The sequence below is a fragment of the Siphateles boraxobius genome, unplaced genomic scaffold (genome assembly GCF_051911475.1).
Source record: "Siphateles boraxobius isolate OS27281-9 unplaced genomic scaffold, OSU_SipBor_1 192, whole genome shotgun sequence".
NCBI lineage: Eukaryota > Metazoa > Chordata > Actinopteri > Cypriniformes > Leuciscidae > Siphateles > Siphateles boraxobius.
In genome coordinates this window covers 465,001-480,505 of record NW_027508802.1, presented here as the reverse complement: position 1 = coordinate 480,505, position 15,505 = coordinate 465,001, and the positions used below count along the sequence as shown (strand labels likewise).

The 15,505-nt window shown below is 40.1% G+C and overlaps 2 protein-coding genes across 2 annotated transcripts in view; both read left to right on the top strand.

Moving 5' to 3' along the window:
- The window catches only part of lhfpl2a (LHFPL tetraspan subfamily member 2a), a 33,793-nt gene extending 27,077 nt beyond the window's left edge, over window positions 1-6,716 (top strand). Inside the window, exon 3 of the mRNA XM_077235466.1 lies at window positions 5,198-6,716. Within this exon, the coding sequence (XP_077091581.1) occupies window positions 5,198-5,454 (257 nt within the window). The 3' untranslated portion in view covers window positions 5,455-6,716. The remainder of the gene's footprint in view (window positions 1-5,197) is intronic.
- A 3,373-nt stretch (window positions 6,717-10,089) lies between these two features.
- The window catches only part of nop14 (NOP14 nucleolar protein homolog (yeast)), a 28,322-nt gene continuing 22,906 nt past the window's right edge, over window positions 10,090-15,505 (top strand). Inside the window, exons 1-6 of the mRNA XM_077235468.1 lie at window positions 10,090-10,443; window positions 11,214-11,348; window positions 11,483-11,624; window positions 11,752-11,891; window positions 15,078-15,212; window positions 15,429-15,505. The exon at window positions 15,429-15,505 is cut by the window's right edge and continues 46 nt beyond it. Of these exons, the coding sequence (XP_077091583.1) occupies window positions 10,255-10,443; window positions 11,214-11,348; window positions 11,483-11,624; window positions 11,752-11,891; window positions 15,078-15,212; window positions 15,429-15,505 (818 nt within the window). The 5' untranslated portion in view covers window positions 10,090-10,254. The remainder of the gene's footprint in view (window positions 10,444-11,213; window positions 11,349-11,482; window positions 11,625-11,751; window positions 11,892-15,077; window positions 15,213-15,428) is intronic.

The following is a 15,505-nucleotide window of genomic DNA, read 5'->3' as shown; positions in this document are numbered from 1 at the left end:
GTGAAGTCGTTTGGATGAACGGTTCTCGAAAATAATCAAAAGGCAACGGACAGACAGACATAGGCTATAGAGATTCCGAAGCTTCGAATATTCGATGTTCATTACTACCGAAGCTTCGAAGCTCAAAAAATGGTATTCGGACCAGCCCTAGGTCTCATTAATATATAGTTTGTTCCATGGCAAATCGTTTTGGCTGAGGGCAAAGTGAAGTTTCATAACTTTATATATTTAGGCTATTTAACTTTAACTTTGTAGCCTATTAGAGAGCTGACTTATGTTTGACTGAATTGTTTGCTTTATTTCTCATTGTATAGCTTATTATACCTATTAGGCAAATTATACTTTTATACTGGATATTATTGATCGTTAAAACTTTTTTTATATATATTGTTTTACTATTCATTCTCTTCACTGAATGTACATGTATAATACAATAAAATGACACAACCCTGTCTCTGTTAAGTCCGTTTTAATGATCAAAAATGCATATTTAAAAATTAAAATTAAAACAAAAAGAAGCAGGGTTGTGTTTTAAATTTCGTGTTGTTATAAATATATGGAGTGAAGATAATCAATCTGCGTTGCCTGAACCACATTTGTGTGGCCATTAATATGTTTTAGAATTTTTTTTAGATGAAAAGAGGCAGAGTGGTGTTTTATTACATATTTCGTTTTATTGTTGCCTAAAATATACATAAAGAGATAACCGGAGTAGCCAGAGCGCGCTGAGTGACGCGATCAAGAACCCCGCGGTTCCGTTTGCAGAATAACCGGACTCGCGTCCTCTCGTCCTCGGGAGTTCGTTCTCCTGAGTCGAACTTGGCTAATCTGAACTACCAAGTTTGCGAACTTGGTATTGAGAAACGGCCAGTGTCTCTCACGCTTGAAAAGTCATAATGAAATGTCAAGTCAAGTCACCTTTATTTATACAGCGCTTTTTAAAACACAGAATGTTTCAAAGCAGCTTTACAGAGATAACAGGAAAATAATGTTGTAATAATATTGTTAAATATAAAATTAAATGTCCCCAACTAAGCAAGCCAAAAGCCAATGGCGACAAAGACAAAGAAAGGCGAAAAAGGCGACATGCTCACAAAGGAATCGACAAGAGGAATCGAAATCTAAATTTTATAAGTATCCAATTCCTGACCTCAAATATTCGATTCCAGAATTGGAAAAAAAAATCAATTCCCAGGCTTTGAGAACCTCATTATTGTCCAGCTGTGACATTAACTGTCTCTCTGTCTGATATTCTGATGTTCTGATGATCTGATGATCTGATGATCTGATGTTCTGATTTTCTGATGATCTGATGTTCTGATGTTCTGATATTCTGATGATCTGATGTTCTGATATTCTGATGATCTGATGTTCTGATATTCTGATGATCTGATGTTCTGATATTCTGATGATCTGATGTTCTGATGCTGATGTTCTGATATTCTGATGATCTGATGATCTGATGTTCTGATGATCTGATGATCTGATGTTCTGATGATCTGATGCTGATGTTCTGATGATCTGATGTTCTGATGATCTGATGATCTGATGTCCTGATGATCTGATGTTCTGATGATCTGATGTTCTGATGATCTGATGATCTGATGTTCTGATGTTCTGATGTTCTGATGTTCTGATGATCTGATGTTCTGATGATCTGATGATCTGATGTTCTGATGATCTGATGTTCTGATGATCTGATGATCTGATGATCTGATGTTCTGATGATCTGATGATCTGATGTTCTGATGTTCTGATGATCTGATGATCTGATGATCTGATGATCTGATGTTCTGATGATCTGATGTTCTGATGATCTGATGATCTGATGTTCTGATGATCTGATGATCTGATGTTCTGATGATCTGATGTTCTGATGATCTGATGATCTGATGTTCGGATGTTCTGATGATCTGATGATCTGATGTTCTGATGTTCTGATGATCTGATGTTCTGATGATCTGATGATCTGATGTTCTGATGTTCTGATGATCTGATGTTCTGATGATCTGATGTTCTGATGATCTGATGATCTGATGTTCTGATGATCTGATGTTCTGATGATCTGATGTTCTGATGATCTGATGTTCTGATGATCTGATGTTCGGATGATCTGATGATCTGATGTTCTGATGATCTGATGTTCTGATGATCTGATGTTCTGATGATCTGATGTTCTGATGATCTGATGATCTGATGTTCTGATGTTCTGATGATCTGATGTTCTGATGATCTGATGATCTGATGTTCTGATGATCTGATGTTCTGATGATCTGATGATCTGATGTTCTGATGATCTGATGTTCTGATGATCTGATGTTCTGATGATCTGATGATCTGATGATCTGATGATCTGATGTCCTGATGATCTGATGTTCTGATGATCTGATGTTGTGATGATCTGATGTTCTGATGATCTGATGTTCTGATGTTCTGATGATCTGATGTTCTGATGATCTGATGTTCTGATGTTCTGATGATCTGATGATCTGATGTTCTGATGCTGATGATCTGATGTTCTGATGATCTGATGTTCTGATGATCTGATGATCTGATGCTGATGTTCTGATGATCTGATGTTCTGATGATCTGATGATCTGATGATCTGATGTCCTGATGATCTGATGTTCTGATGATCTGATGCTGATGTTCTGATGATCTGATGTTCTGATGTTCTGGTGATCTGATGTTCTGATATTCTGATGTTCTGATGTTCTGATGATCTGATGTTCTGATGATCTGATGATCTGATGCTGATGCTGATGCTGATGATCTGATGTTCTGATGATCTGATGTTCTGATGATCTGATGTTCTGATGATCTGATGATCTGATGCTGATGTTCTGATGATCTGATGTTCTGATGATCTGATGTCCTGATGATCTGATGTTCTGATGATCTGATGTCCTGATGTTCTGATGATCTGATGATCTGATGTTCTGATGATCTGATGTTCTGATGATCTGATGATCTGATGTTCTGATGATCTGATGATCTGATGTCCTGATGATCTGATATTCTGATGATCTGATGTTCTGATGTTCTGATGATCTGATGTTCTGATGATCTGATGATCTGATGATCTGATGTTCTGATGATCTGATGATCTGATGTTCTGATGATCTGATGATCTGGTGTTCTGATGATCTGATGTTCTGATGATCTGATGATCTGATGTTCTGATGATCTGATGTTCTGATGATCTGATGTCCTGATGTTCTGATGATCTGATGATCTGATGTTCTGATGATCTGATGTTCTGATGATCTGATGATCTGATGTTCTGATGATCTGATGTCCTGATGATCTGATATTCTGATGATCTGATGTTCTGATGATCTGATGATCTGATGTTCTGATGATCTGATGATCTGATGTTCTGATGATCTGATGATCTGGTGTTCTGATGATCTGATGTTCTGATGATCTGATGTTCTGATGATCTGATGATCTGATGTTCTGATGATCTGATGATCTGATGATCTGATGTTCTGATTATCTGATGTCCTGATGATCTGATGTTCTGATGATCTGATGATCTGATGCTGATGTTCTGATGTTCTGATGATCTGATGTTCTGATGATCTGATGTTCTGATGATCTGATGATCTGATGTCCTGATGTTCTGATGATCTGATGCTGATGATCTGATGTTCTGATGATCTGATGATCTGATGATCTGATGATCTGATGTTCTGATGTTCTGATATTCTGATGTTCTGATGATCTGATGTTCTGATGTTCGGATGATCTGATAATCTGGTGTTCTGATGATCTGATGTTCTGATGATCTGATGTTCTGATGATCTGATGTTCTGATGTTCTGATGATCTGATGTTCTGATGTTCTGATGATCTGATGTCCTGATGATCTGATGTTCTGATGATCTGATGATCTGATGTTCTGATGATCTGATGTCCTGATGTTCTGATGATCTGATGTTCTGATGATCTGATGTTCTGATGATCTGATGATCTGATGTTCTGATGATCTGATGTCCTGATGATCTGATATTCTGATGATCTGATGTTCTGATGTTCTGATGATCTGATGTTCTGATGATCTGATGATCTGATGTTCTGATGATCTGATGATCTGATGTTCTGATGATCTGATGATCTGGTGTTCTGATGATCTGATGTTCTGATGATCTGATGATCTGATGTTCTGATGATCTGATGTTCTGATGATCTGATGATCTGATGATCTGATGTTCTGATTATCTGATGTCCTGATGATCTGATGTTCTGATGATCTGATGATCTGATGCTGATGTTCTGATGTTCTGATGATCTGATGTTCTGATGATCTGATGATCTGATGTTCTGATGATCTGATGATCTGATGCTGATGTTCTGATGATCTGATGTTCTGATGATCTGATGTTCTGATGATCTGATGATCTGATGTCCTGATGTTCTGATGATCTGATGCTGATGATCTGATGTTCTGATGATCTGATGTCCTGATGATCTGATGTCCTGATGTTCTGATGATCTGATGCTGATGATCTGATGTTCTGATGATCTGATGTTCTGATGATCTGATGTCCTGATGTTCTGATGATCTGATGATCTGATGTTCTGATGTTCTGATTATCTGATGTCCTGATGATCTGATGTTCTGATGATCTGATGATCTGATGCTGATGTTCTGATGTTCTGATGATCTGATCTTCTGATGATCTGATGTTCTGATGATCTGATGATCTGATGATCTGATGCTGATGTTCTGATGATCTGATGTTCTGATGATCTGATGATCTGATGTTCTGATGATCTGATGTCCTGATGTTCTGATGATCTGATGATCTGATGCTGATGATCTGATGTTCTGATGATCTGATGTTCTGATGATCTGATGATCTGATGTTCTGATATTCTGATGTTCTGATGATCTGATGATCTGATGTTCTGATGTTCGGATGATCTGATAATCTGGTGATCTGATGTTCTGATGCTGATGATCTGATGCTGATGATCTGATGTTCTGATGTTCTGATGATCTGATGTTCTGATGTTCTGATGATCTGATGTTCTGATGATCTGATGATCTGATGTCCTGATGATCTGATGTTCTGATGATCTGATGATCTGATGTTCTGATGATCTGATGATCTGATGTTCTGATGATCTGATGTCCTGATGATCTGATGTTCTGATGATCTGATGTTCTGATGTTGTGTGTGTGTGTGCAGGTCTGTTCCTGATGGTGGGTCTGCTGCTGTACCCCGCAGGCTGGGGTTCTGATAAGGCGCGGCTGTACTGCGGGCCGGATGCGGGCCCGTACCGGCTGGGCTTGTGTTCTGTGGGCTGGGCGTTCTACACTGCGCTGGGCGGCACTGGCCTCAGCTTCCTCTGTGCTGTGTTCTCCGCGCAGGCCGAGGTCGCCACGTCCAGCGACAAGGTGCAGGAGGAGATCGAGGAGGGCAAGAGTCTGATCTGCCTGCTGTAGGACCCCTCCACGAGCCCCGGCGGCCTGTGACACGCCCCCTTCCCAGAAGCCCCGCGGCCTGTGACATGCCCCCTTCCCAGAAGCCCCAGCGGCCTGTGACACGCCCCCTTCCCAGAAGCCCCGGCAGCCTGTGACACGCCCCCTTCCCAGAAGCCCCGCCGGCCTGACACGACCCCTTTCCAGAAGCCCCGGCAGCCTGACACGCCCCCTTCCCAGGAGCCCCGGCGACCTGTGACACGCCCCCTTCCCAGAATCCCTGGTGGCCTGTGACACACCCCCCTTCCCAGAAGCCCCTGTTCCACTGTCTGTGTGTCTCGTACAAGCGTGCCGCACAAGTTCTGAAAAGTGAAGCCAAAGTGTCTCGATCGCCCCCCAGTGGCTGGTACCAGTATAGCTCATAAGCCCCGCCTCCCAATTAAGTCTAATGGGACGCTTGGGAAACTAAACATTCAAATTACACTTTAAATCATTTTTTCCTAAAGATGTTTTCTGTAATTTTAGAAAGTTTTTAATCACGCTGATTTAAGTTTAAGTGTTCGTTTTTTTTTAAATAAGTTTGATCTTAGTTTGTTATTTGATGCTTTAAAAACGGGAGTGTGACGTCATGATTGACAGTTGTGATTGACAGCTTCTCTAAACGAAATCACTGAGGCACAAACAGACTTTTTTAAGGATTTTCGGGAGGAGATTGGAGATTCAACTTTAATTTCTACAACTCCATAACTGTTTATTTCACACAGTAAACTTTGTAGTAACGGTTTCTGCGAGAGTGAGACCTCGATATCACGACTCTCGTTCACTACTCGCAGAATCAGCACAGATGTGTGTGTTCTCGCATTAGATGATCTGATGTGTGTGTGTCTGGTGTACATATGCCTGTATATAATGTAAATATCATTCTGAAGGATTGTGGGAAACCACTGTGCCAAACCCACACACACCTGAGATCGACCCGCTCCACAGAACCAGATACGTGTCCTGAGCGCTGTGTGTGTGTGTCTGTCTCTCTGCGTGTGTGTGTGTGTGTGTGTCTGTCTCTGTGTGTGTGTGTGTGTCTGTCTCTCTGCGTGTGTGTGTGTGTGTGTGTGTCTGTCTGTATCTGTGTGTGTGTGTGTGTGTGTGTGTGTGTGTGTGTCTGTATCTGTGTGTCTGTCTCTGTGTGTCTCTTTGTGTGTGTGTGTGTGTTTCTTTCTGTGTGTGTGTGTGTGTGTGTGTGTGTACCTCCATCTCTGCCAAATAAAGAAGCCATGACTAAACCACGAGCTGCTCTCTGTCTGTTTTTCTCTTGAACTTCCTGCAAAACACTCTGGAGGTCAGTGACCCCTGCAGCACTGTTGTGTGTGTGTGTGTGTGTGTGTGTGTGTGTGTGTGTGTGTGTGTGTGTGTGTGTGTGTGTGTGTGTGTGTGTGTGTGTGTGTGTGTGTGTGTGTGTGTGTGGAACTATCTGTGTGAGGACTGGTTTGAGTTTGAGAAGGAATGAAGAAAAAGAGAATAAAGTGAGGACATTTTGACTTCTTTAAAATGGCGTTTGACACACGAACAGAGCTGGAGAATCACATGATCAACACACACACTGAACACACTCACACACACACACACACTCATACACTGTACACACACACACACACTGAACACACTCATACACTGTACACACACACACACACTGAACACACTCATACACTGTACACACACACACACTGAACACACTCATACACTGTACACACTCACACACACACTGAACACACTCACACACACACTGAACACACTCATACACTGTACACACTCACACACACACACACACACTGAACACACTCATACACTGTACACACACACACACACACACACACACTGAACACACTCATACACTGTACACACTCACACTGAACACACTCATACACTGTACACACTCACACACACACTGAACACACTCATACACACACTGAACACACTCATACACTCTACACACTCACACACACACTGAACACACTCATACACTGTACACACTCACACACACACACACTGAACACACTCATACACTGTACACACTCACACACACACTGAACACACTCATACACTGTACACACTCACACACACACACTGAACACACTCATACACTGTACACACTCATACACTGTACACACTCATACACTGTACACACTCACACACACTGAACACACTCATACACTGTACACACTCATACACTGTACACACTCACACACACACACTGAACACACTCATACACTGTACACACTCATACACTGTACACACTCATACACTGTACACACTCACACACACACTGAACACACTCATACACTGTACACACTCACACTGAACACACTCACACACACACTGAACACACTCATACACTGTACACACTCACACACACACACTGAACACACTCATACACTGTACACACTCACACTGAACACACTCACACACACACTGAACACACTCATACACTGTACACACTCACACACACACACACACACACTGTACACACACACACACACACTGAACACACTCATACACTGTACACACTCACACACACACACTGAACACACTCATACACTGTACACACTCACCACAAACACAATTCTGAATGCACACACTGATCACACTGTACACACACACTGAACACAAACTAAACACACTCCCGCACACACACTGAACACAAACACTTCTGAACACACTCACGCACACAAACTGAACACAAACACACTCCTGAACACACACACACAAACACACACTGATCACACTTTACACACTCACGCACACACACTGTACACACACACACTGAACACAAACACACTCCTGAACACACACACAAACACACACTGAACACACACACAAACACACACTGAACACACACTCATACACACTGACTGAACACACTCACGCACACATTGAACACAAACACACTCCTGAACACACACACACTGAACACTCATACACACTGACTGAACACACACACTGAACACAAACACACTCCTGAACACACACACAAACACACTCACACACACACACTGTACACAAACACTTCTGAACACACTCACACACACACACTGTACACAAACACACTGATCACACTGTACACACTCCTGAACACACACACTGAACACAAACACACTCGTGAACACACACACACTGTACACAAACACTTCTGAACACACTCACACACACACTGTACACAAACACACTCCTGAACACACACACAAACACACTGATCACACTGTACACACTGCCTGAACACACACACTGAACACAAACACACTCCTGAACACACACACAAACACACTGATCACACTGTACACACTGCCTGAACACACACACTGAACACAAACACACTCCTGAACACACACACAAACACACTCACACACACACACTGTACACAAACAATCCTGAACACACTCACACACACACACTGTACACAAACACTGAACACAATCACACACTGAACACACTCACACTGAACACTCATACACACACACACTGAACACACTCACGCACACACACTGTACACAAACACTGAACACAAACACACACTGAACACACTCACACTGAACACTCATACACACACTGAACACACTCACACACACACACTGTACACAAACACTGAACACAATCACACACTGAACACACTCACACTGAACACTCATACACACACACACTGAACACACTCACGCACACACACTGTACACACACACTGAACACAAACACACTCACACTGACTGAACACACACACAAGGGCCAAATCCTGACTCACATCCTGTGTCATTCAAAAAAAGAAAGAAATGAGCGGCAAAGAAAATCGTCCTGATTGTTTCCAGATTTTCTTCGGTCGTTTGTGAAATTGAACTGTGTGTCGGTCGAGTATCATAAACTCTAATTCTAATGTACCCATAATCCCTCCAGCACAAGATGACCTCTGACCCGACGTGTGTTGCTTACCATAGACTGTAAAAAAAGACTGACACACTTAAATAAACAACAATAGAAAAAGTTACTGACGCACAACATTTACAGCTTTTCTGTTCGACAAGAGAGTGGAGACAAACTGTTGAAGGTCTCAGTCTGTGTGTGTGTGTGTGTGTGTGTGTGTGTGTGTGTGGCGTGTCTATATTCTGGCAGAGCAGCAAATGAACTACAAACCACAGAAGAGAAAATACATATCTTCTTTTTTGGCTTATTTGTGCAGCATGAGATGAGCTGCTCGTTCCAGTGACGTAATCGCAGTGACATCATCACGTGACTGCTGTTCATTATTACAGTGAAGACAACACACATGATCACAGCGACCTCTGGTGTTGTTTTGTGTTCAACTGCAACTTTGTTTTATGTTACAAAATAAAAGTCTTGGAAATATAATTAGCTGCATTTTGGCTTTGTCACATTTATAGATTTATTTTTTCAAACGAGGATTCATTAATTCCAGTGCTGATTTCACCATTTGAACACGATCTATTAAATTTAATTCCACATGTATTTCTATGACGCTTTATACAATACGGATCGTCGCAGCGCTTGTGTGTGTGTGTGTGTGTGTGTGTGTGTGTGTTCGTGCGTGCAGTTCCTCTCCTGATCGCAGGGTGGCGCTAATCTCCCCATCAGTGTCTGTGCTCCGCGCGCGTGTGTGTGCGCGCGTGTTTCTGTGTGTGTGCTCGTGCTCGTGTCAGCAGCGTGTGAGTTAGTGATGAGGAACACATGAAACGAGCTCGGGATTTAACGCTTGTTTGAATGATTATGATTGTGTAAGTGAGTTATCACATCGATCTGTTATTTAGCGTCTGATCGGCGGGGTTAATGATGAGGAAACAGCAGAAGTTGAGCAGCGGTGTGTCTGATAAAGTGCGCAAGTCTAAAGCGGCTCCGGAGATTCAGAAAAACCCGTTCGAGGTGAAAATCAACCGCAAGAAGTTCGATGTTTTGGGTCGCAAGAGTAAACATGACGTGGGTCTGCCGGGAGTCTCGCGATCCAGAGCCAATCAGAAGGTAAAACACACTAAAGTCACTTTTATGGACATTCATGAGTAAATACTGTGGTGTGCGACGATTATAGAAAATACCGCGGTGTATCGTCATATGTTCCACTATAAAAGCATAATTATCATTATATGCATACGTTATATTAAGTCATTATTATTAAGTTATTATTATAAAAACTGGCTTATGGAAAGGAATCGATTCAAATCGAGAAATTTGTGTCAATGCTCTGCCCTGAAGTGTGATAAATATATCATCAATAACTATATCGATAATTATAGCGGTAGCTGTAATAATTCGATTTAACTGACTGTAGAGATAACTACAAAAAGAGCCGTAATAGCTATAACGATTGATGTAACAATAAATATAACGATAGCTATAACAATAACTATATCTGTAACAACTATAAGAAAAGCTGTAACAATAACAATAAGAGTTAACTTGTAGTTTATAATTCTTATAGTTAGGCTATATACTTATCGTATATAATATAACTTTTAGTATATAAGTCAATAACTATAATGATAGCTGTAGCAATGACTATAAATATAACAACTATAATGATAGCACCCGTAACTACACAATAGACGTAATAATACCTATATAATGATAACTAGCATTAGCTGTAACAGTAAGTAAAATGATCGCTGTAACAACAGCAATAACAGCTGTGAAACTGTAAAGGCGGCTGTAACTATAATGACAGACGCTTGTAACGGCGGCTGTGATTACTGTAACGCTGAGTGTGTGTCTGATGAAGTGTGTGTGTTCCACAGAGGAAGGACACTCTCCTGAAGGAGTTCAGGCTCAAAGGCAAGAACAACAAATTCGTTGACAGACGCTTCGGTGAATATGACAATAAAATCACACCTGAGGAGAAAATCCTGCAGAGATTCACACTGGAGAGACAGGTGACACACCGCATCATCATCATCATCACATTCACTTCATCATGGGTATCTGCTGATGTTGTGTGTGTGTGTGTGTGTGTGTGTGTGTGTGTGTGTGTGTGTGTGTGTGTGTGTGTGTGTGTGTGTGTGTGTAGCGTACTCATGACAGGAAGGACATGTTTAATCTGAATGAGGAAGAGGAGCTGACGCATTACGGTCAGTCTCTGGCAGAGATGGAGAAGATGACGGATGTGATTGACAGCGACAGTGACTCTGAGGAGAAGGGACTGCTGTCAGGTGACGTGTCTAATCATGTGACGTTCCCCATCAGTGGCTCTGACCAGCGCTTATGAATAGTTATTTAATGTTGGCTTAAATCCTGGCGTGGCGATTGACGATCAGACTGCCGCCTCTGTTTCTGCAGCTGAACTGACTGCGTCACACTTCGGCGGTGGCGGAGGTTTACTGAGGATGAAGAGCGCTGGAGACGAAGAGGAAACGCACAAACCCAAGTCACGACAGGAACTGATCGAAGAACTCATCATCAAATCCAAACAGGAGAAGGTCAGTGTTTCTTCAAATAATACAACGTTACTTCGCCGTGATTAAACTTCATCCGCTCTACATCTTTGGATGCTGACTTAAACGATAACTACAGTGATGATATCTATGATAGCTGTAACTATAACTATAACGATAGCTGTAACTATAACGATAGCTGTAACTATAACGATAGCTGTAACTATAACGATAGCTGTAACAATAACTATAATGATAGCTGTAACAATAACTATAATGATAGCTGTAACAATAACTATAACGATAGCTGTAACTATAACTATAACGATAGCTGTAACAATAACTATAACGATAGCTGTAACTATAACTATAACGATAGCTGTAACAATAACTATAACGATAGCTGTGACTATAACTATAACGATAGCTGTAACAATAACTATAACGATAGCTGTAACAATAACGATAGCTGTAACAATAACTATAACGATAGCTGTAACTATAACGATAGCTGTAACAATAACTATAACGATAGCTGTAACTATAACGATAGCTGTAACAATAACTATAACGATAGCTGTAACTATAACGATAGCTGTAACAATAACTATAACGATAGCTGTAACTATAACGATAGCTGTAACAATAACTATAACGATAGCTGTAACAATAACTATAACGATAGCTGTAACTATAACGATAGCTGTAACTATAACTATAACGATAGCTGTAACAATAACTATAACGATAGCTGTAACTATAACGATAGCTGTAACAATAACTGTAACGATAGCTGTAACAATAACTATAACGATAGCTGTAACTATAACTATAACGATAGCTGTAACAATAACTATAACGATAGCTGTAACTATAACTATAACGATAGCTGTAACAATAACTATAACGATAGCTGTGACGATAGCTGTAACAATAACTGTAACGATAGCTGTAACAATAACTGTAACGATAGCTGTAACAATAACTATAACGATAGCTGTAACAATAACTGTAACGATAGCTGTAACAATAACTATAACGATAGCTGTAACTATAACGATAGCTGTAACTATAACTATAACGATAGCTGTAACAATAACTATAACGATAGCTGTAACAATAACTATAACGATAGCTGTAACAATAACTATAACGATAGCTGTAACAATAACGATAGCTGTAACCATAACGATAGCTGTAACCATAACTATAGCTGTAACCATAACTATAGCTGTAACTATAACGATAGCTGTAACTATAACGATAGCTGTAACCATAACGATAGCTGTAACCATAACGATAGCTGTAACCATAACTATAGCTGTAACCATAACTATAACGATAGCTGTAACCATAACTATAACGATAGCTGTAACTATAACGATAGCTGTAACTATAACTATAACGATAGCTGTAACAATAACTATAACGATAGCTGTAACAATAACTATAACGATAGCTGTAACAATAACTATAACGATAGCTGTAACAATAACTATAACGATAGCTATAACTATAACGATAGCTGTAACAATAACTATAACGATAGCTGTAACAATAACTATAACGATAGCTGTAACAATAACTATAACGATAGCTGTAACTATAACTATAACGATAGCTGTAACTATAACGATAGCTGTAACTATAACGATAGCTGTAACTATAACGATAGCTGTAACCATAACGATAGCTGTAACCATAACGATAGCTGTAACCATAACTATAACGATAGCTGTAACCATAACTATAACGATAGCTGTAACTAACTATAACGATAGCTGTAACTATAACGATAGCTGTAACTATAACGATAGCTGTAACTATAACGATAGCTGTAACTATAACGATAGCTGTAACCATAACTATAACGATAGCTGTAACTATAACGATAGCTGTAACTATAACGATAGCTGTAACTATAACTATAACGATAGCTGTAACAATAACGATAGCTGTAACAATAACGATAGCTGTAACCATAACTATAACGATAGCTGTAACTATAACGATAGCTGTAACCATAACTATAGCTGTAACCATAACTATAACGATAGCTGTAATCATAACTATAACGATAGCTGTAACTATAACGATAGCTGTAACTATAACGATAGCTGTAACTATAACTATAACGATAGCTGTAACTATAACGATAGCTATAACTATAACGATAGCTGTAACTATAACTATAACGATAGCTGTAACTAACTATAACGATAGCTGTAACTATAACGATAGCTGTAACTATAACTATAACGATAGCTGTAACAATAACGATAGCTGTAACTATAACGATAGCTGTAACCATAACTATTACGATAGCTGTAACTATAACGATAGCTGTAACTATAACTATAACGATAGCTGTAACTACCTATAACGATAGCTGTAACTATAACTATAACGATAGCTGTAACAAGAACTATAACGATAGCTGTAACAATAACTATAACGATAGCTGTAACTATAACTATAACGATAGCTGTAACTACCTATAACGATAGCTGTAACTATAACTATAACGATAGCTGTAACAATAACTGTAACGATAGCTGTAACTATAACTATAACGATAGCTGTAACAATAACTATAACGATAGCTGTAACAATAACTATAACGATAGCTGTAACAAGAACTATAACGATAGCTGTAACAATAACTATAACGATAGCTGTAACAAATAACTATAACGATAGCTGTAACAATAACTATAACGATAGCTGTAACAATAACGATAGCTGTAACTATAACGATAGCTGTAACTATAACGATAGCTATAACTATAACGATAGCTATAACGATAGCTATAACTATAACGATAGCTGTAACAATAACTATAACGATAGCTGTAACAATAACGATAGCTGTAACTATAACGATAGCTGTAACTATAACGATAGCTGTAACTATAACGATAGCTGTAACAATTACTATTACGATAGCTGTAACAATAACTATAACGATAGCTGTAACAATAACTAACATAGCTGTAACTATAACGATAGCTGTACCGCTAATTATGTCTGTAACAATAATAAATATAACAATAGATCATTCTGTTTATTGCAGTTTTGTCATCTGCTAATATCAATGCTCAAGCTCTTATGAAAGCAGGGTGGATTCTGATTGGCCGTCGTGTGCACTTCGCTATTAGAGGGCGAGCGATTAATAAAAGGTTATGGTTATGGATGTGAAGGCTTTAACGGCGATGCTCTTCCCGTTGTCAGCGCGAGCGTCAGACTCAGAAGGAGGAGGCGCAGGAGCTCACCGAGAAGCTGGACCAGGAGTGGAGATCCATCCAGAACCTTCTGGCCCACAAAACCCCTAAAGCTGAGCGGAGAGAGGAGGACGACAAACCCAAGGTAGCAGAGCGACGAGTGTGAGTGTGTGTGTGTGAGTTTTAGAGATGATGTCTGAGATTGTGTGTGTGTATGACAGTGATTGTGTGTGTGTGAGAGATGATGTCTGAGATTGTGTGTGCGTGCACACTGCTCTTCCTCACTCACTCTCTCTCTCGTGTGTGTGTGTGCTGCTCTTCCTCACTCACTCTCTCTCTCTCTCGTGTGTGTGTGTGTCAGATGGAGGAGTATGACGTGATGGTGCGAGAGCTGGGCTTCGAGATGAAGGCTCAGCCGTCAGAGAAGCTGAAGAGCTC